This window comes from Fringilla coelebs, assembly GCF_963513975.1.
Source record: "Fringilla coelebs genome assembly, chromosome: 30".
Classification (NCBI taxonomy): Eukaryota; Metazoa; Chordata; class Aves; order Passeriformes; family Fringillidae; genus Fringilla; species Fringilla coelebs.
This window is the reverse complement of record NC_140056.1, coordinates 258,244-284,254: the sequence shown is the minus strand read 5'-3', so window position 1 is coordinate 284,254 and position 26,011 is coordinate 258,244. Positions and strand designations below refer to the sequence as shown.

Here is a 26,011-nt window from a genome sequence, read left to right as displayed (position 1 = left end):
AACCTCATCCCAAAAAAAATTCATCCCAAAAAAAACCCTCATCCCAAAAAATCCTCATTCTAAAAATTCTCATCCCAAAAAAAAACCCATCCCAAAAAATCCATCCCCAGCAGTGCGGGGTACCCTGGCAAGGCCGTTCCCATTCCAGCCGCGTCGGGAGGAGAACATTCTGGAAAATCAGTTCTGGAGAACGTTCCCGAGGAATGGTTCTGGGAGCATTCCCAAAAAGAGATTCCCTGAAATATTCCCCCACAAAAAATTCCAGAAGGATTCCTGAGAAGGAATTCTGGAAAAGAGAATTTTGGGATTTGGGGGATTTTGGGTTTGGGGGGTTTGGAGTTTGGGGTTTGGGGAATTTGGGGTTTGGGAGCAGGAAAGGGGAAAATGGAAATAAAACGGGAGCTGGGAAGGGAAGATGATCCCTGGGATCCCCCCAGTTCCTCTTTTTGGCTCAATGGGATTTTTTTCTCCTTTTTTCCGCCCTCTCTTCCCTTCCCAGATGTTTTTTCCCCCAGGGAAAATCCTCCCCCAGCCCCGCCCCGGCCCCAAAATCCACCTTTAATCCCTGGGAGGGGGGAAAAAAACAACGCGGAGCCCGCAGAGCCCCCCCAGTCCCGGCCCAGTCCCGTCCCAGTCCCGTCCCAGTCCCCCCAGTCCGGGTGGGCTGCCCGGGCCGGGGCAGGCAGCGCCAAAATTCGGATTTTTAAGGGGAAATCCGGAATTTCTGCCACTTGGGGGCCGCTTTTGGGAAGGAATTTGCGGGGGGAAAGCGGCGGGAGGGGGAGGGGGGGGCTGGAATTGGGGCCGGGGGCGTTGGGGGACCCCCGGGAGCCCCCCCAGCGTTTCCCGTTCGGCTCCCGGAACGAGCGGCGGGAGCCGCCGGGCAGGGGGAGGTGAAAAAATCCCGATTTTCTGTCCGGCCGTAACTCCTGTAACTCCTGCCTGTCAGCGCCGCCGAGCCGCATTCCAGCGCCGCGCCGGCCCCGGACGGACCCCTCCCCAAAATACCCCTCCCCAAAATCCCCCTGCCCAAAATCCCCCTGCCCAAAATCCCCCTGCCCAAAATCCCTGCCAAAACCAGCCAGCCCCCTGCCCAAAATCCCCCTGCCAAAATAACCTCCTGCCCAAAAACAGCCCCCTGCTCAAAATCCCTGCCAAAACCAGCCAGCCCCCTCCCCAAAACAGCCAGCCCCCTCCCCAAAATCCCCCTGCCCCAAACGGCCCCCTCCCCAAAATCCCTGCCCAAAATAACCTCCTGCCCCAAACAGCCCCCTGCCCAAAACCCCCCTGCCAAAACAGCCAGCCCCCTCCCCAAAATCCTTTCCCCAAAACAGCCCCCTCCCCAAAACCCCCTGCCCAAAATCATCCCCCTCCCAAAATCCCCCTCCCAAAATAATCCCCTGCCCCAAATAATCCCCGTCCTAAACCCCCCTGCCCAGAATTGTCACCTTCCCAAACCCCCCTGCCCAAAATCCCCTCCCCAGCCCATCCCCCTCCCAAAATCCCCTTCCCCTCCCCCTCCCCTCCCCCTCCGCAGCCGTTCGGGCTCGGGGCCCCCCCCGCTCCCCCCGAGCAGCGGGGACCCAAACCCGCCAAGTTTTGCCCCATTTTCCTGCCAAGAGCAGCGAGCCCGGCCCCGTTCCAGCTGCTGGCGGTGAGAGCTTTGGAAACCCGGCCAAATCTGCTTTTTTTAAAAAATTTTTTTATTTTTTTGAGGGATTCTGGAAGAGCAGCAGGAAGGGAGGAAGGGATTCGGATTTATTTATTTTTTTAATCGTATTTTTATTAAATTTGGTTTTTAAGGGGCGTCTCTGACGTCGTTTTTCTTTAAAGGAGGAAAAGGGGTGGAAAATGGGGATTTTGCACCGTTTTTTGTGGGTTTTTTTGGTGGTTTCACCCAAAACCATCCAAGCTGGAGGCCCGCGCTAAGAAACGGAGCCCGAACCTCCAACGCTTCACGGATTCGGGGAGAAAAAGGCCGGGAAAAGGACAAAAGGAGCGCGGGGAGGAGAGGAGGAGCAGCTCGGAGCGCAGGGAGCCGCCTTGGCCCGATTCCCGCGGGATTAACCCCAAAGCGTCACCGTGACGGGGCCGCCAGCGCCGCCAATTAACGCTCACGCGCTGCCAATTAAGGCTTGCGCAAGGCGATGCCGGCCCGAGCTCCGATCACCCGCGCTAATTACCCGCGCCGGGCCGGGCCGGCTCTTCAGCCCGGACTCGTGGGATTGGGGTTTTCCCCCCTTTTTTGGGGGTTTCCCCCCTTTTTTGGGGGTTTTCCCCCTTTTTTGGGATTTTCCCCCCTTTTTTGGGGTTTTTTTCCCCCTTTTTTGGGGTTTTTCCCCTTTTTTGGTTTTTTTTTTTGAGCCTCGCTGCGGTTCTGCCGGGAAGGGTCACGGGTGGGAAATGTAAAATTTAATTTAATTTAATTGTGGCTCGTGGGAAACAGCCCCGGGCTGTGGGGCCGGGATTTAATTAATGCGCGCGGGGTTTATTGGCCCCGGGCTGGCCCTTATCAGTGAGCCTTATCAGGATCCTTATCGGGATCCTTGTCACTGATCCTTGTGACTGATCCTTGTCATTGATCCTTATCAGGATCCTTGTCACTGATCCTTATCAGCGATCCTTATCAGGATCCTTGTCACTGAGCCTTATCAGGATCCTTATCAGCGATCCCAGGCTCCGTTTTATCCCTTCAGGGCTCGGTTTCACCCTTTAGATCTCAGTTTTATCCTTCAGATCTCAGTTTTATCCTTTAGGGCCCGGTTTTAACCTTTCAGATCTCAGTTTTACCCTTCAGATCTCGGTTTTACCCTTCAGGGCTCAGTTTTACCCTTTAGGCCTCAGTTTTACCCTTCAGATCTCGGTTTTACCCTTCAGGGCTCAGTTTTACCCTTCAGATCTCGGTTTTACCCTTCAGGGCTCAGTTTTACCCTTCAGGGCTCAGTTTTACCCTTTAGGGCTCGGTTTTAGCCCCTAAACCCCCGTGCAATGCCCGAATCTCCAAAGTCGGGTTTTGGGGCTGTCTCAAATCCCCCCCAAATCCCCAAATCAGACCCCAAATCCCCCTCCCCCAAACCCCAAGTTTCCCCCTCAGACCCCAAATCCCCCCCAAATCCCCAAATGTCTCCCCCCAAATGTCTCCCCCCAAACCCCAAATCCCCGCTCAGATCCCCAGTCCTGCAGCAGCCCCGGCCCCGTTTTTATCTCCGTTTTCACCGGAGCTCCCGCTGGCCCTGCCTGCGGCCGGGGCTGCCCGGTCGGGGGGATTTGGGGCATTTTGGGGCATTTTGGGGCAGTTTGGGGCACTTTTGGGGCACTTTGGCCCCTTTGGGCCGTTCTGCCGCAGCCGAGGCTGCCCGGTTTGGGGGCATTTCGGGGATTTCGGGGATTTTGGGGCAGTTTGGCCCCTTTGGCCCCTTCGGGCCGTTCCGCCGCAGCCGGGGCTGTCCGTTCTGGGGGCATTTCGGGGGATTTTGGGGCATTTTGGGGCATTTTGGGGCCCTTTGGCCCCTTTCGGCCGTTCCGCCGCGGCCGCCGCTCGGCGCTGCCATCTCCCCCCCTGGCGGCCGCTCCGCGCATTGCAGCCGCCGCGGGCTCGGCCCGGTCCGGAACCATCCCGAACCCTGCCGAACTCTGCCGAGCCCTTCCGAACCGTTCCGAACCTTCCAGAACCCTGCTGAACTCTGCCGAGCCATCCCGAACCATCCCGAACCGTCCCGAACCATCCCGAACCCTGCCGAACTCTGCCGAGTCCTTCCGAACCGTTCCGAACCTTCCAGAACCCTGCTGAACTCTGCCGAGCCATCCCGAACCATCCCGAACCATCCCGAACCATTCCGAACCATTCCGAACCATCCCGAACCATCCCGAACCATCCCGAACCATCCCGAACTCTGCCGAGCCCTTCCGAACCGTTCCGAACCTTCCAGAACCCTGCCGAACTCTTCCGAGCCGTCCCGAACCATCCCGAACCCTTCGAGCCCTGCCGAACCTTGCCGAACTGTCCCGAACCTTCCAGAACCGTCCAGGACCCTTCCGAACCTTGCCGAACCCTGCCGAGCCCTGCCGAACTGTCCCGAACCTTCCAGAACCGTTCCGAACCCTCCCGAACCCTGCCGAGCCCTTCCGAGGCCTCCCGAACTGTCCCGAACCTTCCAGAACCCTCTCGAACCCTCCCGAACCTGTCAGAACCACAAAATCCCAGAAAATCCCACAAAATTCTGCAAAATCCCATAAAAATCCCACCGGAATCCCTTCGAAATCCCACAAAACGCCACAAAATCCCTCAAAAATCCCATAAAAATCCCACAAAACCCCTCAGAGTCTGGCGGGGCTCGTGGGGCCGCCGAAATGTTCCTCCCTGCAGGGTCCCCCCCCAAAAAATTCAAATTTCCCCCTCAAAAATGAGAATCTCGCCTGAAAAGGCAAAAAAAGGGAATTTTCCCTAAAAAACACGAATTTTCCCCCCAAAAAATTTCAAATTTCCTCCCCCCCCCAAAAAAATCAAATTTCCTCCCCAAAAATGTGGATTTTCCCCCCAAAAATTGTGAATTCCCCCCCCCCCCAAAAAAGCGAATTTTCCCCAAAAAATGTGAATTTTCCCCAAAAGAAGAGCCCAGCGAGCGGAGGCTGGGAAAAAAGGGATTTTGGGGGGAAAAATCGGGGGTTTGGGATAAAAAATGGGATTCTGGGGGGGATATTTGGGATTTTGGGGGGGGAAATGGGATCTTGGGGGAAATTGGGATTTTTTGGGGGGAAATTGGGATTTTTTTGGGGGGAAATTGGGATTTTTTTGGGGGGGATATTTGGGATTTGGGGGGAAGTTGGGATGTTGGGGGGGAATTGGGATTTTGGGAGGGATATTTGGGATTTAGGGCAGGGAAATTGGGATTTGGGGAGGGAAATTGGGATTTGGGGAGGATATTTGGGATTATTTTTGGGGAAATGGGGATTTGAGGGGGGATATTTGGGATTATGGGGAGGATACTGGGATTTGGGGGGGGGAGATATTTGAGATTTTTTGGGGAAAATTGGGATTTTGGGGGGTTTAGGAAGGAAGGAAGGAAGGAAAAGGGGAAAAGGGGAAAAGAGGACCAAAAAAAAGTGGAAAAAAAATGGAAAAAAGGCGTAAAACAGAGGAAAAACCCGGGAAAAACGGGGGAAAAAAGGGGATTTCTCCCTCCCTGGGCACGGCCGCCTCCCCTCCCCCTCCTGCCCTCCCCCCCCGCCCCTCCCCCGCTCGGATTTTCCGCACTTTGGGTTTTTCTCTCCGCATACAAATGGCCCCGAGCCTCTCGCGCCGCCCCAGACGCCGTTTGGGTTTTTATTTTATTTTTTATTTTCCGTATTTCTGAGGTTTTTATTTTATTTCACCCCCGCCCGTTGCCATGGAAACCTTCCCGGGCTGCGCTCCCCCCTCCCGCGGGGACACCGGGGGGGTTTGGGGGATTTGGGGTTGGGAATATCAAATTGGGGATTTGGGGTTGGGAATTTGGAGGTTGGGGACTGGGGATTGGGGATTGGGGACTGGGAATTGAGGATTTAGGGTTGGGAATTTGGGAATTGGGGACTGGGAATCGGGGATGGGGAATTTGGGGGGCAGCTGTGGGGCTGCAGGGCGACAAAAACCCCCGAAATTCTCATTTTCAACCCCCAAAACCCCCGAAATTCTCATTTCCGACCCCCAAAACCCCACAAAATCTCATTTTCAACTACAAAAACCTCACAAAATCTCATTGTCAACCCCAAAACCCCCCAAATCCTCATTTTCAACCCCCCAAATCCTCATTTTCACCCCCCAAATTCTCATTTCCGAACCCAAAACCCCGCAGGGCTCAGCCGGGACTTTGTCCCCTCCCTGCCAGCCCCTCCCGGGGGACAAGGCCGGCCCAGAATTCCCGAATTAATTCCCGAATTCCCGAATAATTCCCGAATTCCCGCAGCCCCTGCCGATCTGCGGCTCCCGCCGAGACCCCAATAAATTTCCCCATGAATTTCCCCATGAATTTCCCCATAAATTTCCCCATAAATTTCCCCATTTCCCCTGTCCTGCAGGGAAGATCTGATCAGCCTTTAAATGTCAGGCGGAAAGGAAAGTTTGTCATAAAAGAGCCCGTAAAAAAAAGGGAAAAAAAGGAATAAAAGGGAAAAAAAAAATCCGGGAAAAGCAAATCCTGCACCGGGGCAGGCGGAGCTGAGCACGGCCCACCCCAAAAGGGCTCCCGGACCCCAAATCCGGGGGGAGAAACCCCAAATCCTGGGGGACAAAACCCTAAATCCTGTGTGAGAAAATCCCAGATCCCAATTCCTGGGTGAGAAATCCTAATTCCTGGGGCAGGAACCCCAAATTCTGAGCGAGAAACCCCAAATCCTGGGGGAGAAACCCAAAATCCCAAATCCTGGGGGAGAACCCCCAATTTCTGCAGCGAAACCCCCATTTTAGGATCAGACCCCCCTTTTTGGGATCAGAATTCCCATTTCGGGATCAGCCCCCCCCCTTTTTTGGGATCTGAACTCTGATTTTGGGATCAGAGCCCCCATTTTGGGATCAGAATCCCCATTTTAGGATCAGCCCCCCCATTTCGGGATCAGCCCCCCCATTTTGGGATCATTCCCGGGGGTTCCGGCTCCTTTTTGGGGCCGTTTCCGCCCCTTTTCCTAGCCCGGCTCTGCCCCCGAACCCAAAACCCCCGAATGTCCCCAAAGCCCCGCGGCCCCCCGGGCCCTGTCGCCCCCCGGTGTCGCCCGTGTCCCCCCCGGGCCCTGTCGCCCCCCGGTGTCGCCCGTGTCCCCCCGTGTCCCCCCCGGGCCCTGCCGCCCCCCGGTGTCGCCCGTGTCCCCCCCGGCCCTGTCGCCCCCCGGTGTCGCCCGTGTCCCCCCGTGTCCCCCCGGGCCCTGCCGCCCCCCGGTGTCGCCCGTGTCCCCCCCGGCCCTGTCGCCCCCCGGTGTCGCCCGTGTCCCCCCGTGTCCCCCCGGGCCCTGCCGCCCCCCGGTGTCGCCCGTGTCCCCCCCGGCCCTGTCGCCCCCCCGTGTCGCCCGTGTCCCCCCCGGCCCTGTCGCCCCCCGGTGTCGCCCGTGTCCCCCCGGGCCCTGTCGCCCCCCCGGTGTCGCCCGTGTCCCCCCGGGCCCTGTCGCCCCCCCCGGTGTCGCCCGTGTCCCCCTGCGCTCCCCCGTTTTCCCGCCAGAGGGCGCGCGCGGTTTAGCCCCGCCCCCCGCGGCCCAGGCCCCGCCCCCCGCGCCGCTCCGAGTCCTCCCGGCCGGCAGGGGGCGCCCCCTCCCCCGCGGCGCATGCGCACCCGGAGCGGCCGCGACCTGCCCGGCGGAGCCCGGTGAGAGCGGGGACAGCGCGGGGGGACAGCGCGGGGGGACACCCAGAGCCCCGGGCACACCCAGAGCCCCGGGCACACCGAGAGCCCCGGGCACACCCAGAGCCCCGGGCACACCCAGAGCTCCCCGGGCCCTGCCCCACACCCCCGCGGCCCGGTCACACCTGCAGCGGCACCGCCGGGCTGTCCCCACAGTGCCAGCGCGGGGCCACTGCCCGGAGGGGACACCGGGGGGACAGCGACACGCCCTGCCCCTCCCGTGCGTGCCCCTGTCCCCGCGGGCACCCCCAGAGCCGGGGTCACCCGTGGGACATCACCCCCGTGCTCAGCTCCTCACGCCGGGTGCCCGTGTCCCCTGTGTCACACCTGTGTCCCACCGGTGTCCCCTGTGTCCCACCGTGTCCCCTCAGCCGTGTCCCCTCAGCCCTGTCCCACCCGTGTCCCACCCGTGTCCCCTCAGCCCTGTGTCACACCTGTGTCCCACCGGTGTCCCCTGTGTCCCACCCGTGTCCCCTCAGCCCTGTCCCACCCGTGTCCCACCCGTGTCCCCTCAGCCGTGTCCCCTCAGCCCTGTCCCACCCGTGTCCCCTCAGCCCTGTCCCACCCGTGTCCCCTCAGCCCTGTGTCACACCTGTGTCCCACCGGTGTCCCCTGTGTCCCACCCGTGTCCCCTCGGCCGTGTCCCCTCAGCCCTGTCCCACCCGTGTCCCCTGAGCCCTGTGTCCCACCCGTGTCCCCTCAGCCATGTCCCCTGTGTCCCCTCAGCCGTGTCCCTCTGCCGTGTCCCCGTGTCCCTCCGTCCTCGCCATGCTCACCTGTGCCAGGTTCATCTCGGCTCCTGCTCTTGTGAGTAGCGCCAGCCCCGTTCCTGTCCCTGTCCCTGTCCCTGTCCCCGCGGGGCGGGCTGGGGGTGCCGTGTGACCCTCGGGGACACTCTGGGCTCCCTGGGTGACATGGGGGGTTCTGGGGGAGCACAGGGCGGGTGTCCCCCGCTGTCCCCAGGGCGGGTGTGTCCCCCCTGCTGTCCCCAGGGCGGGTGTCCCCTGCTGTCCCCTGCTGTCCCCAGGGCGGGTGTCCCCAGGGCGGGTGTCCCCAGGGTGGGTGTGTCCCCCCGGTGTCCCCAGGGCGGGTGTCCCCTGCTGTCCCCAGCGTGGGTGTCCCCAGGGTGGGTGTCCCCAGGGTGGGTGTCCCCAGGGCGGGTGTGTCCCCTGGTGTCCCCGCTGTCCCCAGGGCGGGTGTCCCCAGGGTGGGTGTGTCCCCTGGTGTCCCCAGTGTCCCCAGGGCGGGTGTCCCCAGGGTGGGTGTGTCCCCAGGTGAGCTCGCCGTGTGCCCTGCAGGTGAGGAGGAGCCCGCGGGCTCTGCTGGGGCAGCCCCTGCCGGCGCTGAGCGGCCCCGAGGCGTGGCCGGAGCAGGTAACGCACCTGGGCTGGGCCGGGCTGCTGGCAGTGACCGGGGGACAGTGTCCTGGGAGTGACCCTGGGGACAGTGACCCTGGGCCAGTGTCCTGGGAGTGACCCTGGGGCAGTGTCCTGGGAGTGACCCTGGGGTCAGTGACCTGGGGACAGTGTCCTGGGAGTGACCCTGGGGATGGTGTCCTGGGAGTGACCCCTGGGGACAGTGTCCTGGGATTGACCATGTGTCGTGGGAGTGACCCTGGGGTCAGTGTCCTGGGAGTGACCCTGGGCCGGGCTGCTGGCAGTGTCCTGGGAGTGACCCTGGGGACAGTGACCCTGGGAGTGACCCTGGGTCAGTGTCCTGGGAGTGACCCTGGGGTCAGTGTCCTGGGGTCAGTGTCCTGGGAGGTGTCCCCTGGGGTCAGTGACCCAGCCACCCCTGGGGTCAGTGTCCTGGGCAGTGTCCGTGTGTCGTGGGGAGTGTCCGTGTCCCCTGTGGCCCTGGGCAGTGACCCAGCCCCCAGGGGACCCCGAGGTGACCCCCCCCGCCCCCAGGCGCGGCCGGGCGCCCCCCGGGCCCTGCGGACGGGCGCTGCCCTCCGGGACATCGACACGGCCGCCAAGTTCATCGGGGCCGGCGCCGCCACCGTGGGCGTGGCGGGCTCGGGGGCGGGGATCGGCACCGTGTTCGGGAGCCTGATCATCGGCTACGCCAGGTGAGGGGACAGGTGAGGGGACAGGTGAGGGGACAGGGATGGGGACAGGGGGACAGGGGGACAGGGATGGGCACCGTGTTCGGGAGCCTGATCATCGGCTACGCCAGGTGAGGGGACAGGTGAGGGGACAGGGATGGGGACAGGGGACAGGGATGGGGACAGGGATGGGGACAGGGATGGGGACAGGGGACAGGGATGGGGACAGGGATCGGCACCGTGTTCGGGAGCCTGATCATCGGCTACGCCAGGTGAGGGGACAGGTGAGGGGACAGGGGACAGGGGACAGGGGGACAGGGATCAGCACCGTGTTCGGGAGCCTGATCATCGGCTACGCCAGGTGAGGGGACAGGTGAGGGGACAGGGGACAGGGACAGGTGAGGGGACAGGGACAGGGGACAGGGACGGGCACCGTGTTCGGGAGCCTGATCATCGGCTACGCCAGGTGAGGGGACAGGTGAGGGGACAGGGATGGGGACAGGGGACAGGGACAGGTGAGGGGACAGGGACAGGGGACAGGGATGGGCACCGTGTTCGGGAGCCTGATCATCGGCTACGCCAGGTGAGGGGACAGGTGAGGGGACAGGGATGGGGACAGGGGACAGGGACAGGTGAGGGGACAGGGACAGGGGACAGGGATCGGCACCGTGTTCGGGAGCCTGATCATCGGCTACGCCAGGTGAGGGGACAGGTGAGGGGACAGGGACGGGGACAGGGGGACAGGGATCGGCACCGTGTTCGGGAGCCTGATCATCGGCTATGCCAGGTGAGGGGACAGGTGAGGGGACAGGGACAGGGGGACAGGGATGGGCACCGTGTTCGGGAGCCTGATCATCGGCTACGCCAGGTGAGGGGACAGGTGAGGGGACAGGGGACAGGGATGGGGACGGGGACAGGGAGGGATAGGGGGACAGGGACGGGGACAGGGGATGGGGAGGGATAGGGGGACAGGGGTGGGGGGGACAGGGGGCTGTGGGGGACAGGGGGCTGTGGGGGACAGGGGTGACAGTGGGACAGGAGGCTCGAGGGGTTCAGAAGGCTCTGGGAGGGGACAGGGAGGGACAGGGATTCTGGGAGGGGACAGGGCTCTGGGAGGGGACAAGGGACTGTGGGGGGACAGGGCTCGGGGAGGGGACAAGGGCTTGGAGAGGGGACAGGGCTCAGGAGGGGACAGGGCTTGGAGAGGGGACAGGGCTCGGGAGGGGACAGGGCTCGGGAGGGGACATGGGACTGTGGGGGGACAACAGGGCTCGGGGAGGGGACAGGGCTCGGGGAGGGGACATGGGACTGTGGGGGGACAGGGCTCAGGGAGGGGACAAGGGCTTGGAGAGGGGACAAGGCTCTGGGAGGGGACAGGGCTCGGGAGGGGACAGGGACGAAGGTGGCCGTGCCCCCCAGGAACCCGTCCCTGAAGCAGCAGCTCTTCTCCTACGCCATCCTGGGCTTCGCCCTGTCCGAGGCCATGGGGCTCTTCTGCCTCATGGTGGCCTTCCTCATCCTCTTCGCCATGTGACAGCGGGGAGCCGCAGCGGGGACAGACGGAATAAAGACGGTTCGGTGACAGTCTGAGCTGCTCGTGTCTCCTTGGTGCCCTGGCCGGTGTCACCTGTCTGCAGCTGGGTTTGTCCCCACAGGGTCACCCCGGAGGTGGTGGGGTCCCCTCTGGGCTGAGCCCCCCAAGGGGATGGGGACATCGCTGACCCCCGGAGCTTCTGGGCTGCCACCCCGGCTGTCACTGCCATCTGTCACCTGTGGGACACCGGAGCGGGCAGCGGGGTGGGACCGGGACGGAGGGGACAGTGCCAGCCGTGTGCTGGCCTTGGGGTGTGCCAGAGGCCCGGGGCCGCCCGTACCCCGGCCGTGAGCCGGTGGTGTCCCAGCCGTATCCCGAGTCTGTCCCGGTCTGTCCCGTGTCTGTCCCGGGGGTGTCCCGGGCTGTCCCGGGGGTGTCCCGGGGGTGTCCCGGGCTGTCCCGGGCTGTCCCGGGCTGTCCCGGTCTGTCCCGGGGGTGTCCCGGGGGTGTCCCGTGTCTGACCCGGTCCGTCCGGGGGTGTCCCGGGGGTGTCCCCTCTCCCCACGTGTCGCGGTCCCCGCGGGGCCTCCCGGGCGGGGCCTATCGCGGGCCACGCCCACAATGTGTGAGAACCACGCCCCTTCACCGCCGAGGCCCCGCCCCTGGCGCGTCCCATTGGCCGCCGCGCCGTTACCTCCCCGCGGGTCTCGCGAGAGCCTGGCGCGCGGGGCGGGGGGGGCGGCGGGAGCCCCAGCGCGAGCGGCGCCAGCGCGAGGACCCGGCCCGGCTCCCTCAGGTAACGGCGGCGCCGGCACGGCGGGAGCGGGGCCGTCCCGAGCGGTTCCGCGGCGGCGGCGGCGGCGCTCGGGCAGCTCCGGGGGCGGCGGGAGCCCCGGCCGGCCCCTCCCCCCACAACTCTCCCCGAGTTTTCGTGCGGCGGCGGCTCCGCCCGCTCCGCCCCCGCGCTGAATGACAGCGAGTCCCGGCCAATCGCATCGCGCGCCGCCCCAGAGCGGCGGGCGCGGCGGCCAATGGAGGGCGAGGGGGGCGCCGCTATGCGGGCAAGCCCCGCCCCTGGGGCGGGGCTGAGGAGCAGCGAGGGGCCCGGGCGGTGCCGGGGGGAGCCCCGGAATGGGGAGGGGGCGGAGAGGGGCACAGGGGAGCCCCGGAATGGGGCGGGGGGCTCAGGGCCGGGGGGAGCCCCGGAATGGGGAGGGGGCGGAGAGGGGCACAGGGGAGCCCCGGAATGGGGAGGGGGGCTCAGGGCCGGGGGGAGCCCCGGAATGGGGAGGGGGCGGAGAGGGGCACAGGGGAGCCCCGGAATGGGGCTGGGGGCTGAGGGGAGCCCCGGAATGGGGAGGGGGCGGAGAGGGGCACAGGGGAGCCCCGGAATGGGGGACCCCAGGCTGCACTTGGTGCTCTGAGGTGGGGAAGGGTCTGCACCCCTGGATCTGCTGGGGTCCAGGGTGATGTGGAGGGGCTGTCAGGGGATCCGGGGGGATCCAGGGGGATCCGGGGATGGGGAGGGGCTGCAGGAGCCCCCGGGCAGCTGGGGCTGGGAGCCGCAGGAGGGGCTGGGGGCTCTTCCTGCACACCAGGAACTGGAGGTTACGGGGCTTCCTCTCCATCAGGGGAATTGAGGGCTGGGCTGGGGGCAGCAGGGCTCACCTGCAGCTGCACCTGCACCTTCCCTGGCAGGTGGGAGAGGGCAGGGAGTGCCTGGCTCAGGTGTGAGCACACACAAACACACTGCTCAGGTGTGAGTCCCGCACACACCGCTCAGGTGTGAGTCCCACACACCACTCAGGTGTGAGTCCCACGCACACACCGCTCAGGTGTGAGCATGCACACACACCGCTCAGGTGTGAGTCCCACGCACCGCTCAGGTGTGAGCATGCATACTGCTCAGGTGTGAGTCCCACGCACACACTGCTCAGGTGTGAGCACACACACACCGCTCAGGTGTGAGTCTCACGCACCGCTCAGGTGTGAGCATGCACACTGCTCAGGTGTGAGTCCCACGCACCGCTCAGGTGTGAGCATGCACACTGCTCAGGTGTGAGTCCCACGCACACACTGCTCAGGTGTGAGCATGCACACACCGCTCAGGTGTGAGCACACACACACCGCTCACACTGCTCCTTCCTGCTCTGCTCTCCCCGTCCTGCCCCTCTCGGTGCTGCTCTTTCCCCTCTGCCCCGCCGTCCGTCCGTCCCTCCCGAGGTGTCCCCCTGTCCGTGTCCCTGTCCGGGTTATCCGTGTGGATGCAGGAATTCCCGTGGCTCTGGCCAGGATGCTTCCCGAGGAGCTGTCCCTCAAACAGCTCTGCAGAGGAGCCCCTGGCCTGGGGGGTTCTGTGGTGGGGGTCTCAGCAGAGCCCAGGAGCCGCTGCAGTGTGCAGGGTGGGCAGGGGGCTCAGGGCAGCAGGGTCCGTGGGGCAGGGTCCCAGCCCTGCTCCCTGAGGGTGGGTCAGGGGGTCTCTATCCCTGCTCCCTCAGGGGGGGTCAGGGGGTCTCTATCCCTGCTCCCTCAGGTGGGTCAGGGGGTCTCTATCCCTGCTCCTTGAGGGTGGGTCAGGGGGTCTCTATCCCTGCTCCCTGAGGTGGGTCAGGGGGTCTCTATCCCTGCTCCCTGAGGGGGGCTCAGGGGGTCTCTATCCCTGCTCCCTGAGGGGGGGTCAGGGGGTCTCTATCCCTGCTCCTTGAGGGTGGGTCAGGGGGTCTCTATCCCTGCTCCCTCAGGGGGGTCAGGGGGTCTCTATCCCTGCTCCCTGAGGGGGGGTCAGGGGGTCTCTATCCCTGAGGGGGGGGTTCCAGCCCTGCTGGTTTCAGCTCCTGGGCCCAGCCCTGCTCAGGAAGGGGTTTTGGTGCTGCTGCTCTGGCTTGGTTGGGGTTTCAGCGGGCAGTCGCTCCCCCACAGGCCTGCCTGCCTTGGGAACCCAAAACCAGCCCTTTTCCTGTGGAAAAGTCGCTGCTCTTTGGGTGCCCTGGTGCTGCCGAGCTGTGGGATGCCGGGCACTTCCCCGCTGGGTTGTGTCCACCAGGGATTTCAGCCTTTTCCCGGGATTCTTCCCTTTCCTGCATCCCTGGGCTGTGCTCAGAGCCCTGCGATCTCGGAGCAGGAAAAGGCTGCACACAAACTTTGGGAATGCCAAACCTCCCTCTCGAGATTCCTCTTTCGCTCTGCCCGGGCTGCTCTCTGACGCGCGTTTCTGTTTTATTTCTGCTTTCTCGAGGTTCCCTATTCCCCAGGGCTCTCCCCATTTCCCAGCAGGTCCCTGTGCTGTGCCGGGGTTCAGCTGCAGGTGCCAGGCGCTCCCAGAGCCGCTGAGCCCACCTGGGCAGGTCTGGCAGTGCCGTGGGATCCCTGGAGGGACACGGCAAAGTCAAAGATGTGGCTAAAACACAATTCCAGCTCCCGATTCGTGTCTTTATTCCCATTTACTCCAAAATCCCCGTGAGCCGGGCCGGAGGGTGGATTCCAGGGGTTTTTGAGATGGGAATCCCCCTGGCGTTGGGAAATGGGGAACTTGGAGAGAGGAAGCACCAGCGGGGGTGGGGGACGGCCAGGGCTGCGGGCTGAGCTTTAGTGGCCGTCCTGAGGAGGGGAATGTCCTGGGGAGTGACCCTGGGAGCTGCTGCTGGCAGCATCCTGGGCTGGCAGGCGGGGCCGGGGCTGCTCCGGGGCTGGGGCTGTGCTGGGGCTGCTCCGGGGCCGGGGCTGCTCCGGGGCCGGGGCTGCTCCGGGGCCGGGGCTGCTCCGGGGCTGGGTCTGGGTCTGCTCGGGGCTGGGGCTGTGCTGGGGCTGCTCCGGGGCCGGGGCTGCTCCGGGGCTGGGTCTGGGTCTGCTCGGGGCTGCCCCGGGGCTGGGGTTGCTCCGGGGCTGCCCCGGGGCTGGGTCTGGGTCTGCTCGGGGCTGCTCGGGCTCCCCGTGCCCACGGCGTGGTTCTGTGTCTCAGGGAAGGAGCTCTGCCTCGCTTTTGGCTTTGGGCTCTTTGGTTTTCTGCTGCGTCCCACGTGATGCTGCTGCGCCTCTCTTTGGATTTATTTATCCTCGGACTTTCTTGGGGCCTTCTTTTTTTTTCCCTTTTTTTTTTTTCTATTCCCATTCCTGGCACTGCGAATCGAGGCCAGATTTCCCAAACTGCTCTTCCCCCCTCGTTCAGCACCGAGCTGTGCTGCAGCCACGGAGGAAAGCTTGGAGGCAGTGAGGAATTCCCAAGGGATGCTCTCCCTCCCAGGGCTTGTCCCTCATCTTTCCTGTATTTTCCCTTTTTTTTGGCATCTCCCTGTTCCCCAAAACCTGCAGGACCCATTTAGGATGCTGGTGCTCCATCCCTTAAAGCTTCACTTGGAGTTCTGAGAGCCCCTGTGGGGGAACGGGGGCTTTGCTCCCACCAAAGCACCGCTCAAGCCACGGCTGCAGTGCCTGGGCTTTCTGCAAAGCCCTTTCTGCAAAGCCCTATCTGCAATCCTTTCTGCCCGGAGCATTTCTCTCTCCCCTCAGATTTTTAGGGCTTGTACATCAAACAGTGGCACCCTAAAAGCCTCCAAAAGCGGAATAGAGGGAAGTGCCAGGCAATAACAGGTGGGACAGAATGTTTGTATGTCACTGTCGGGGCTCCCTGTCTGCCCTGGCTCCTTATTTGGGCTCACAGGCAGGGTTTTTATCGAGGCGCTCGTTCTCACCCCGGCCTCTCCCGCTCCTCACAGCCCTGACTTTGCTCTTCCCTTCAAACCGGCAGGGAAAATATGTTCCAGCTCAGCTCAGGGCTCTCATGCCTCGTTTGCAGCAGCTTTCATTGAAACAAGGGCTCTGAAGTGGTGAAATAATTTCAGGAAATGGGACTCCAGTTTCTGGGTCACTCAGGCATTTCCGAGGTAAAATACTGCGCTCTCGGAGGCCGCCGCGGCTGCGGTGTAATTACCGGGCCGGGCGAGGAGCAGTGGCTCTCCGAGGCCTTCCCTTCCTCCCCTAAAGCTGAATTATTTCCCTGCGCTGCCGTAGATCTCAGCGCAGCCGAGATGGATCGCCCCGGCGCCGAGGCCACCCCCGATCCTGCCCGGGAAATCGCTGCTCGGGGAGGGAGGATCCTCCTGGAGCAATCTGGGCTGCGCTTTGTGCCGGGTCAGGCACAGGTCGTGCCCTGGGGGCAGGTGGGGCTCTGGGTCTGACAGGGCTGGGAGCTCCCAGAGGTGGCTCGGAGCTCCTGGAGGGACACTCGGGGCTCCTGGGGGACACTCAGAGCTCCTGGGGGACACTCGGAGCTCCTGGGGGACACTCAGAGCTCCCAGAGGTGGCTCGGAGCTCCTGGGGGGGACACTCAGAGCTCCTGGGGGACACTCAGAGCTCCTGGGGGACACTCGGAGCTCCTGGGGGACACTCAGAGCTCCCAGAGGTGGCTCAGAGCTCCTGGGGAGACACTCAGAGCTCCTGGGGGGACACTCAGAGCTCCTGGGGGACACTCAGAGCCCCCGGAGGTGGCTTGGAGCTCCTGGGGGACACTCAGAGCTCCTGGGGGACACTCAGAGCTCCTGGGGGACACTCGGAGCTCCTGGGGGGACACTCAGAGCTCCTGGGGGACACTCAGAGCTCCTGGGGGACACTCAGAGCTCCTGGGGGACACTCAGGGCTCCTGGGGGGACACTCAGAGCTCCTGGGGGACACTCAGAGCTCCTGGGGGGACACTCAGAGCTCCTGGAGGGACACTCGGGGCTCCTGGGGGACACTCAGGGCTCCTGGGGGACACTCAGAGCTCCTGGAGGACACTCAGAGCTCCTGGAGGTGGTTCAGAGCCCCCAGAGGTGGCTCGGAGCTCCTCGGGACCACTCGGAGCTCCTGGGGGACACTCAGAGCTCCTGGAGGTGGCTCGGAGCTCCTCAGAGCCACTCAGAGCTCCTGGAGGTGGCTCGGAGCTCCTCGGGGCCACTCGGAGCTCTGGAGGCTGCTCTGGCCTCAGGGACCTCCCTTTGGCTCCAAAGGTCCCAGAGCCACCAACTGCCACCAAACAGGGCCCAGACGCTCCCAGTCCCTGTCCAGGCTCTGGCCGAGGCCGGGGTCAGGGTCTGGCTTTGCTTTGTGGTGACAGGACGGTGACAATGCCCCGTCCCTTCCCAGCCCCCCTGCTCCTGGAGAGCTCCAGGACCCGCTGTGGGCTCACCTGAGGGCCAGGTGAGAGGCTCTGGCAGGAATGGTGCTGCCCCAAGGCTGCTCTGAGGCACTTCCCAGCAAGAAATGAGATTTGCACATCTGCGGCGCCCCGGGGCGATGAGGTTTGGGCTTTTTGGGGATCCTCTCCGAGCCCGAACACCCAGAAAGGCCCAGCCCGAGGGAGCTGCTGGGACTTGGCTGAGGTTCCTCCTTAAACACCCTGTGGCCGGGGGGGATTTGTTTCCAGCGAATTCCCTGCCAATATTCCAGTTTATACAGTTGGGTTTGCTTTGCTTTGTCAAGCCCACGAAGCGTGAGGGTGTTGTGCCTCCAGCGCGGGTTTTATAGCCCGGGCTCCTGGCCTCCTTTCCCACACGACAATTTTAAGCTCTTGCAGTTTTTTGGTTACAAAGCAAACACTCTCCCTCCTTCCCTCACACCCCAAAATAGTTTGAGAGTCGGAGTTTGGGCCGGAGAGCCGCCCGGGGGGGCCTCTCCCTGCAAAACTGAAAGTCTTTCGCAATTTCCATGGGTGGATCCGGGCGGGGAGAGCTGCGGGCACCCCGAGGGGCAGGAGCAGCCCTGGCCTGGTGTGGGCAGGGGCAGGAGGAGCAGGAGCAGGAACAGCCCTGGGCTCGGTGTGGGCAGGGGCAGGAGCAGCCCTGGGCCCCGTGTGGGCAGGGGCAGGAGCAGCCCTGGGCCCCGTGTGGGCAGGGGCAGGGGCAGGAGCAGGAGCAGCCCTGGCCCGGTGTGTGCAGATCGTTCTGAGGGGCAGGAGCAGCCCTGGGCCCCGTGTGGGCAGGGGCAGGAGCAGGAACAGCCCTGGGCCCGGTGTGTGCAGATTGTTCTGAGGAACAGGAGGAGCCGTGAGCCCAGTGTGGGCAGGGGCAGGAGCAGGAGCTGCCCTGAGCCCGGTGTGGGCAGGGGCAGGAGCAGGAGCAGGAGCAGCCCTGGGCCCGGTGTGTGGAACTCGGGATTGTTCTGAGGGGAAGGAGCAGCCCTGGGCCCCGTGTGGGCAGGGGCAGGAGCGGCCCTGGGAGCAGCCCTGAGCCCGGTGTGTGCAGATCGTTCTGAGGGGCAGGAACAGCCCTGAGCCCGGTGCCCACAGCTCTGGATTGCCCCGAGGGGAAGGAACAGCCCTGGGAGCAGCCCTGACCCCCGTGTGTGCAGATCGTTCTGAGGGGAAGGAGCAGCCCTGGGTGCAGCCCTGACCCGGTGTGGGCAGATCGTTCTGAGGGGCAGGAACAGCCCTGAGCCCGGTGCCCACAGCTCTGGATTGCCCCGAGGGGAAGGAACAGCCCTGGGAGCAGCCCTGAGCCCGGTGTGTGCAGATCGTTCTGAGGGGCAGGAACAGCCCTGGCCCGGTGTGTGCAGATTGTTCTGAGGGGAAGGAGCAGCCCTGAGCCGGTGCCCACAGCTCTGGATTGCCCCGAGGGGAAGGAGCAGCCCTGAGCTCGGTGTGTGCAGATTGTTCTGAGGGGCAGGAGCAGCCCTGGGCCCCTTGTGGGCAGATCGTTCTGAGGGGCAGGAGCAGCCCTGGGACCAGCCCTGGCCCAGTGTCCACAGCTCCGGATTTCTCTGAGGAACAGGAGCAACCCTGGGAGCAGCCCTGGGCCCGGTGTGGGCAGATTGTTCTGAGGGGAAGGAGTAGCCCTGAGCCCGGTGTGTGGAACTCGGGATTGTTCTGAGGGGCAGGAGCAGCCCTGGGTGCAGCCCCAGCCCGGTGTGTGCAGCTCCAAATAGCTCTGAGGGCAGGAGCAGCCCCGGGCCAGTATCCACAGCTCTGGATCGCTCCGAGGGGAAGGATCAGCCCTGGCCTGGTGTGTGGAGCTCAGGATTGTTCTGAGGGACAGGAGCAGCCCTGAGCCCCGTGCGTGCAGATCGTTCTGAGGGGAAGGAGCAGCCCTGGGAGCAGCCCCAGCCCAGTGTGTGCAGATCGTTCTGAGGGGAAGGAGCAGCCCTGAGCCCGGTGTGTGCAGATCGTTCTGAGGGGCGGGAGCAGCCTTGAGCCGGTGCCCACAGCTCCAGATTTCTCTGAGGAACAGGAGCAGCCCTGGCCTGGTGTGTGCAGATTGTTCTGAGGGGAAGGAGCAGCCCTGGGAGCAGCCCTGGCCCGGTGTGTGCAGATCGTTCTGAGGAGAAGGAGCAGCCCTGGGAGCAGCCCTGGCCCGGTGTGTGCAGATCGTTCTGAGGAACAAGAGCAGCCCTGAGCTCGGTGTGTGCAGATCGTTCTGAGGGGAAGGAACAGCCCTGGGCCAGTGCCCACAGCTCCAGATCGCCCTGAGGCCCCACAGCAGCGAGGATGAGGATGAGGATGAGGATGAGGATGAGGATGAGGATGAGGATGAGGATGAGGATGAGGATGAGGATGAGGTGCCAGCCTGGCTCCACAAAGCAGGTGGGACCCCACTCCTGCTTTTCCCTTGGTTTTCTGAAGGAAGAGCTCGAGCTGTTCGTTGTTCCCTCTCGTGAGGGTGGATGCGGTGCTCACAGCCACCCCAGGGAGGGATGGGGACAGCGAGCCCTGGCCAGGACAGGGCTGTGTCCCTGCCCTCTCGGGGTGGCCCTGCTGCCCCCAGCCCGTCCCGAGGCTCGGGAAGCTCGGAACTCCCACGACTGCCCTCAGGAAAACCACGGGAGCCTTTGCTGGCCGGCCTCGGAGCGCTCTGCTTCCTTCCTCGAGTTTTCAGGGGAAACCTCGGCAGTTCTGGACAGCCTGGGGGACAGCCTGGGGACACAGCCCTGTGCTGCCTTCTCCCGGGCTGGAAATGGCAGTCAGGGCTGCCTGCCCTCCCTGCTGCTCCCCGGAGCGATTCAGGGCTGGCACTGGGGGTTTGTGTGTTCTCCTGGAAGCCAGAGGCTGCTCCAGCCCCGATCTGCAGCCATCCATAATAATCTCATTTATTGTGGCTCTCCCTGCTCTCCCCCTGCCCGTGCTCGGGGCTGGGCCGGTGCCTGGAGCGCCGTTTGTGTTTGAATGGGTTTGTTTGTGCTCCTGGCACGGCTCCCGGGCTGGCAGGGCGGCCCAGAGGAGCTGGGCTGGCCTGGCCAAGAGTTAACCCCACCGAGCTGGGCTGGGCTGGGCTGGCACTCACTGGGCTCAGAATTAACCCCACCGAGCTGGGCTGGGCTGGGCTGGTACTCACTGGGCTCGGAATTAACCCCACCGAGCTGGGCTGGAACTCATTGGGCTCAGAATTAACCCCACCGAGCTGGGCTGGGCTGGCACTCACTGGGCTCGGAATTAACCCCACCGAGCTGGGCTGGCACTCACCGGGCTCGGAATTAACCCCACCGAGCTGGGCTGGCACTCACCGGGCTCGGAATTAACCCCACTGAGCTGGGCTGGGCTGGGCTGGGCTGGCGCTCACTGGGCTCAGAATTAACCCCACCGAGCTGGGCTGGGCTGGGCTGGCACTCGCTGGGCTCTGAGAATCAGCCCACAATGGGGTTTTATCCCCAAACCACCCCAAAGCACTCAGCCTTTGTGCCAGCTCGTTCTCTCCCCCTCCTGCTCTCCGCAGCAGCGCAGGGCACAGGCTCAGCCCGGGCAGGAGCTGCTGAGGCTGGGCTGAGGGAGCCGTGGGAGCCTGGCCTGGCTCCTGCCCAGCTCCAGGAGCCTCTGGCCCTCCTCGGCGGGCCCTGCCTGCCCCTGCCCTTCCCTGGGCACAGCCCCTCTCTCCTGCAGCTCCTCCTGGCCCAGCCTGTGCCAGCAGCTCGGTTTTGTGCCTCTTCAGGCCCAGCCTATTTTTAGGAGGTGGCTCTCGCAGCCCTGCTGGGTTTGGTTCATGGTTGGTGCAGCCCTCAGCTTTAATTTTGTGGTCACATTAATGTGAAGTTTATCCTCGTGGTTTACGGGCATAACCCAGAATTGTGGTGGTGCTGGTGGAGGAGAGAGTGCTGGAGAGGGATCTGTCCTGGAGAGGGATCCCAGCTGGAAAAGAGATCTCTGCTGGAGAGGGATCTGTCCTGGAGAGGGATCCCAGCTGGAGAAGGGATCTCTGCTGGAGAGGGATCCCAGCTGGAAAAGGGATCTCTGCTGGAGAGGGATCTATTATTGAAAGGGATCTCTCCTGGAGAGGATAAAGCGTTTGCTTTGTCACAGCTTTGTGAAATCCTGCTGTGAAAATATCCTGAAATGTCCTGGAGAGGGATCCCTGCTGGCACAGAACAGTGTCTGCATCCCCCCGAGTGTTTTTTGGGGCCTGCAGCATTCCCAGTGCAATCCCAGTGCATTCCCAATGCAATCCCAGTGCAATCCCAGTGCAATTCCCAGTGCATTCCTAGTGCATTCCCAATGCAATTCCCAGTGCAATCCCAGTGCAATTCCCAGTGCATTCCTAGTGCATTCCCAATGCAATTCCCAGTGCAATCCCAGTGCAATCCCAGTGCATTCCCGATGCAATTCCCAGTGCAATCCCAGTGCAATTCCTAGTGCACTCCCAATGCAATTCCCAGTGCATTCCCAGTGCAATCCCAGTGCAATTCCCAGTGCATTCCCAATGCAATTTGCAGTACAATTCCCAGTGCAATTCCCAGTGCAATCCCAGCTCATTCCCAGTGCATTCCTAGTGCACTCCCAATGCAATTCCCAGTGCAATTCCCAGTGCCATCCCGGTGCAATCCCAGCTCATTCCCAGTGCAATCCCAGCTCATTCCCAGTGCATTCCTGCCCATCCTGCAGTGCCCAGATGCAGGCGTTGGGCACCAGCATTCCTGCAGCACAGTCACGTGCCAGGACAACAATAGAACCTTATTTTTAGAGCATTTCCCAGCTCCGTGCCCAGCATTCAGCAGGGCTGAGGTCCAGGGAGTTCCTTCCGTCTTCACGCTGAGGTTTAAGGAAAGGTGATTTTTTTTTTGCTGTTTTTTGTGGTGTTTTTCACGGGGATTTGAGGAGCTGTTTGCAGCCGAGGGAGACCCCAGGGACGAGGGGCCGCTTGCTCCCGGCTTTGGCAAGTGAGAAGAGACCCAGATTGCCAAATCCTGGCTCCCAGCCCCGGCTCCTTCTCTGACACAGCGGAGCAGCCCCGGGGAGCTGCCCCATCCCCGGGCCTGTGGGGGCAGGCTGGGCTGGGATGGCTGCGGTGGCAGAGCCAAGGCCAGCCCAGCTCTGGGTGTGACCCTGTGCCACCGGGCTGTCCCCACCCACACTGACACTGCCGCTGTCCCCTGCAGGGCCCGGGGGCGTAGGGAGCGCCTTGGAGGGAAAGCAGAGCCCCGGGGGCTTCGGGAAGGCGTCATTTCCAGCAGGGCAGGGATCCCACCCCAGCCTGGGGAGAAACCCCCAAATCCCCCTGGAGCTCCCCCAGCCCAGCCTGTCTGTGCCGTTCCCCCTGCCCAGAGCACGCCAGACCCATCCCTGCAGTGCCGTGCCATCCCCAGAGAGCTCCCAGCGCCCAATCAGCTCCTGCCTCGGCCTCTTCCCCAGGACAGGATTTATGGAGGGAATTTATCCCGGCTAAACGTGACATAAATCTGAGCACACGTGTGCGCTGCGCGGCCTGGAGAGGCTGGAGCCTGCTTTGGGAACGGGGGGATCAGTTAAATCCTGCTTTGGGAACGGGGGGATCCGTTCAATCCTGCTTTGGGAACGGGGGGGATCCTCCAGGATCAGCTGGATCCTCCTTTGGGAACGGGGGGGGATCCTCCATGATCAGTTAAATCCTGCTTTGGGAACGGGGGATCCGTTCAATCCTGCTTTGGGAACGGGGGGATCCTCCAGGATCAGCTGGATCCTCCTTTGGGAACGGGGGCATCAGTTAAATCCTGCTTTGGGAACGGGGGGATCCTCCGGGATCAGCTGGATCCTGCTTTGGGAACGGGGGCATCAGTTAAATCCTGCTTTGGGAACAGGGGGATCCTCCAGGATCAGTTAAATCCTGCTTTGGGAATGGGGAGATCCGTTCAATCCTGCTTTGGGAACGGGGGGGATCCTCCAGGATCAGCTGGATCCTGCTTTGGGAACGGGGGCATCAGTTAAATCCTGCTTTGGGAATGGGGGGATCCGTTCAATCCTGCTTTGGGAATGGGGGATCCTCCAGGATCAGTTAAATTCTGCTTTGGGAATGGGGGGGATCCTCCAGGATCAGTTAAATCCTGCTTTGGGAACGGGGGATCCTCCTGGGGCAGCCAGGAGCAGCTGGATCCATCCGGAGTTGCGGTGTCACCTCAGGGCCTGGGCAGGATTTGTCCTTGCTGCTGTCCAGAGCTGCTGCTGCTGTCCCCTGCTCTGCCTCCTCCCGTGTCGCTTTTGGGATCTCTGGGGCCGTTCCTGATCTTTGGGTGCCTTTGTTCCCCCTGGGAGGGCAGGGCTTTGGCTGCCAGCCCGTGCCACTGGTGACAGGGACATTTATCCCCATTCCTGTCGGTGACAGGGACATTCATCCCCATTCCTGTCGGTGACAGGGACATTTATCCCCATTCCTGTTCGCACAGCCCCGGAGTTTGGCTCCATAAATCCAGCCCCAAACCCAGCCCCGGGGCTCTGCCTCCTGCTGTGTGGGATCGCAGCTCCTCTCTCGTCAGCCTTTGGGGGAGGAATTCACCTCCTGCAGCAGAAAATCAGCAGTTCTGTTCATTTTCAGCAGCTCATTGATTCCTTTCCCGGGGAGCAGAAGCTCCTGCCGCTCTCCCTGCCACATTCTTGGAGCTCTTTCTCACACAGCTCCTAAAAATACCAACCCTCGGGGCTGCGAGTGCAAACCCTTCTCCCCCAGCCCCTCGCTGGCATTCCAGCCCAGCCCAGCTCGGAGCAGGAGGTGCTGGGAGCCCCCCAGAGCAGCCCCCCGAGGAGACAGCACTTGCTTTATCACAGCTTTGTGAAACCCTGCTGTAAAAATATCAGTGGGTAGAGGAGGGAGCTGTTGTTTCTGAGTTTGAGACTGGGGGGGAGGGTTTTACTTTATTTACTCTTATTTTTTATTAATGAGAACAGCTTCACTTGTAGCATAATAGGAGTGAGTGTTTTGTTATCCTTGGCTGTAATCCGTGATAAACTGCCCCTGCCATCAGCCTTGTAGTTTACCCACTGGGGAGCCCGATTATTGCCTTGTAAAACGGAGCACCACTCCTATAATCCCTTAATTAATTAAATGACAAATTTTAGTTCTCTCCCATTGAAAATATAACCGGTGCAGAGAGAGGCCGTGGATTTATTTGATGGCTGCTCGCTCGCACTTTGTTTTCTGTGGATTGCCACTGTCCCTGCTGATTTGTTTGTGTGGGGGGAGATTCCTGGGCTGGCTCTGAGGATCCCCTGGGTCCCAGGATGTTCCTTGACCCCGTAAACACCGAGGGGAGGAGTGGGGCCGTGCTGGGGGGGTCGTGCTGCTGCCCCTCAGCAGGGCTGGGCATTGCCCCCACCTCAGGAGGTGACACCTCTGGGGAAGCTCACATACCTTTCCAGGTGCCTTAGAAACCCACCCAGTCCCTCCCAAATCCCAAACCCGGGCCGGGATGATTCCACCCCAGCAGAGGGGCAGCTCCCGCGGGTGCCATGGGGATTTTTGGGGCTGTTTAAGGATTTCTCTCCCTTCTCTGCTCCCCAGGCTGCTGCAGGATGGGTGACGACCGGCCCTTCGTGTGCAGCGCCCCGGGCTGCGGACAGGTACGGCCGCCTCGCCTCTGGGCTGGGTCTGCTGGGGTTTTGGCTGCCTTGGCTTTGGGGTCAGGGTCTGGTCTGCTGGGATTCTGTCTCCTTTGGCTTTGGGGTCTGGTCTGGTGGGATTCTGTCTCCTTTGGCTTTGGGGTTTGGTCTCGTGGGATTTTGGCTGGTTTGGCTTTGGGATCAGGGTTTGGTCTGGTGGGATTTTATCTCCTTTGGCTTTGGGGTTTGGTCTAGTGGGATTTTGGCTGGTTTGGCTTTGGGGTCAGGGTTTGGTCTCGTGGGCTTTTGTCTCCTTTGGCTTTGGGGTTAGGGTTTGGTCTTGTAGGATTTTGGCTGCTTTGGCTTTGGGGTTTGGTCTCGTGGGATTTTGTCTCCTTTGGCTTTGGGGTCTTGTCTAGTGGGATTTTGTCTCCTTTGGCTTTGGGGTCAGGGTCTGGTCTGGTGGGATTTTGTCTCCTTTGGCTTTGGGGTCAGGGTCTGGTCTGGTGGGATTTTGTCTCCTTTGGCTTTGGGGTTGAATGGGATTTTGGTTTAACGGGGCTGGGGCTGGTTTATCCCTGAGCCAGAGCACTCTGAGCTGCTGTTCCAGGGGATCCCGGGGGAAAGCAGCCCCGGTCCCTGGCTGGGAGCTCCCAGCAGAACCCCCTGGGATGGGGCTGGTCCCTGTGCCACGGCCTCATTCTGCTCCAGGGGATGAACCCACGGCCCTCCAGGGCCAGGAGGCTCCCGAGTTCCTCCTCTGGAGCAGCTGGGAATGTGACAGGTGACGGGAGATGGTCCCCAAAATGCTATTTTGGGATGGGCTTCTTCCCGTGCCCTGCGGGAATTCCTCCTCCCGGAGCTGCTGCGGAGCTTCCTGGGACAGGAGAGCAGGGGGAGGCTGATCCTCCTCCAGCCTCACCTTCCCATCCCCTTTTCCTCCCATCTCCAGGGAAAACACTGCTCCCATCCCCTTCTCCTTCTGTTTCTGGGGAAAACGTCCCAAAGCCGAGCTCGGGGGCTCCCTGGCACTTGGTACTGGGGGGAACTGGGGGATGGTGGAATCGCTGCTGGGGCTGAGGTAGTGGGATCTGCTGGACACTGGGGGTCATGGAATTCCTGCTGGTTTAGTGGGATCTGCTGGACACTGGGGGGTCATGGAATTCCTGCTGGTTTAGTGGGATCTGCTGGACACTGGGGGGTCATGGAATTCCTGCTGGTTTAGTGGGATCTGCTGGACACTGGGGGGTCATGGAATTCCTGCTGGTTTAGTGGGATCTGCCAGAAACTGGGGGGTCATGGAATTCCTCCTGGTTTAGTGGGATCTG

General features: G+C 62.4%; 2 protein-coding genes across 4 annotated transcripts in view; both read left to right on the top strand.

Annotated features, from left to right (window-relative positions):
• The first annotated feature begins 7,268 nt into the window (after positions 1-7,268).
• Positions 7,269-11,001, top strand: ATP5MC2 (ATP synthase membrane subunit c locus 2). Its single transcript, XM_084223635.1, has 5 exons — positions 7,269-7,328; positions 8,091-8,171; positions 8,663-8,737; positions 9,275-9,435; positions 10,831-11,001. The coding sequence occupies exons 2-5, from the start codon at positions 8,133-8,135 to the stop codon at positions 10,943-10,945; spliced, it is 390 nt and encodes a 129-aa protein (XP_084079761.1). The 5' UTR covers positions 7,269-7,328; positions 8,091-8,132; the 3' UTR covers positions 10,946-11,001.
• A 661-nt stretch (positions 11,002-11,662) lies between these two features.
• Positions 11,663-26,011, top strand: part of LOC311164244 (cyclic AMP-dependent transcription factor ATF-7) — a gene marked incomplete at its 3' end in the record, with an annotated part of 50,246 nt that continues 35,897 nt past the window's right edge. For 2 of the 3 annotated variants that reach the window (XM_084223615.1, XM_084223617.1), the window contains exons 1-2: positions 11,663-11,741; positions 24,646-24,704. In XM_084223615.1, the coding sequence (XP_084079741.1) occupies positions 24,657-24,704 (48 nt within the window). In that variant the 5' untranslated portion in view covers positions 11,663-11,741; positions 24,646-24,656. Of the gene's footprint in view, positions 11,742-21,902; positions 21,944-24,645; positions 24,705-26,011 lie in introns of those variants that run through there. The other variant, XM_084223616.1, reaches the window with a different exon arrangement.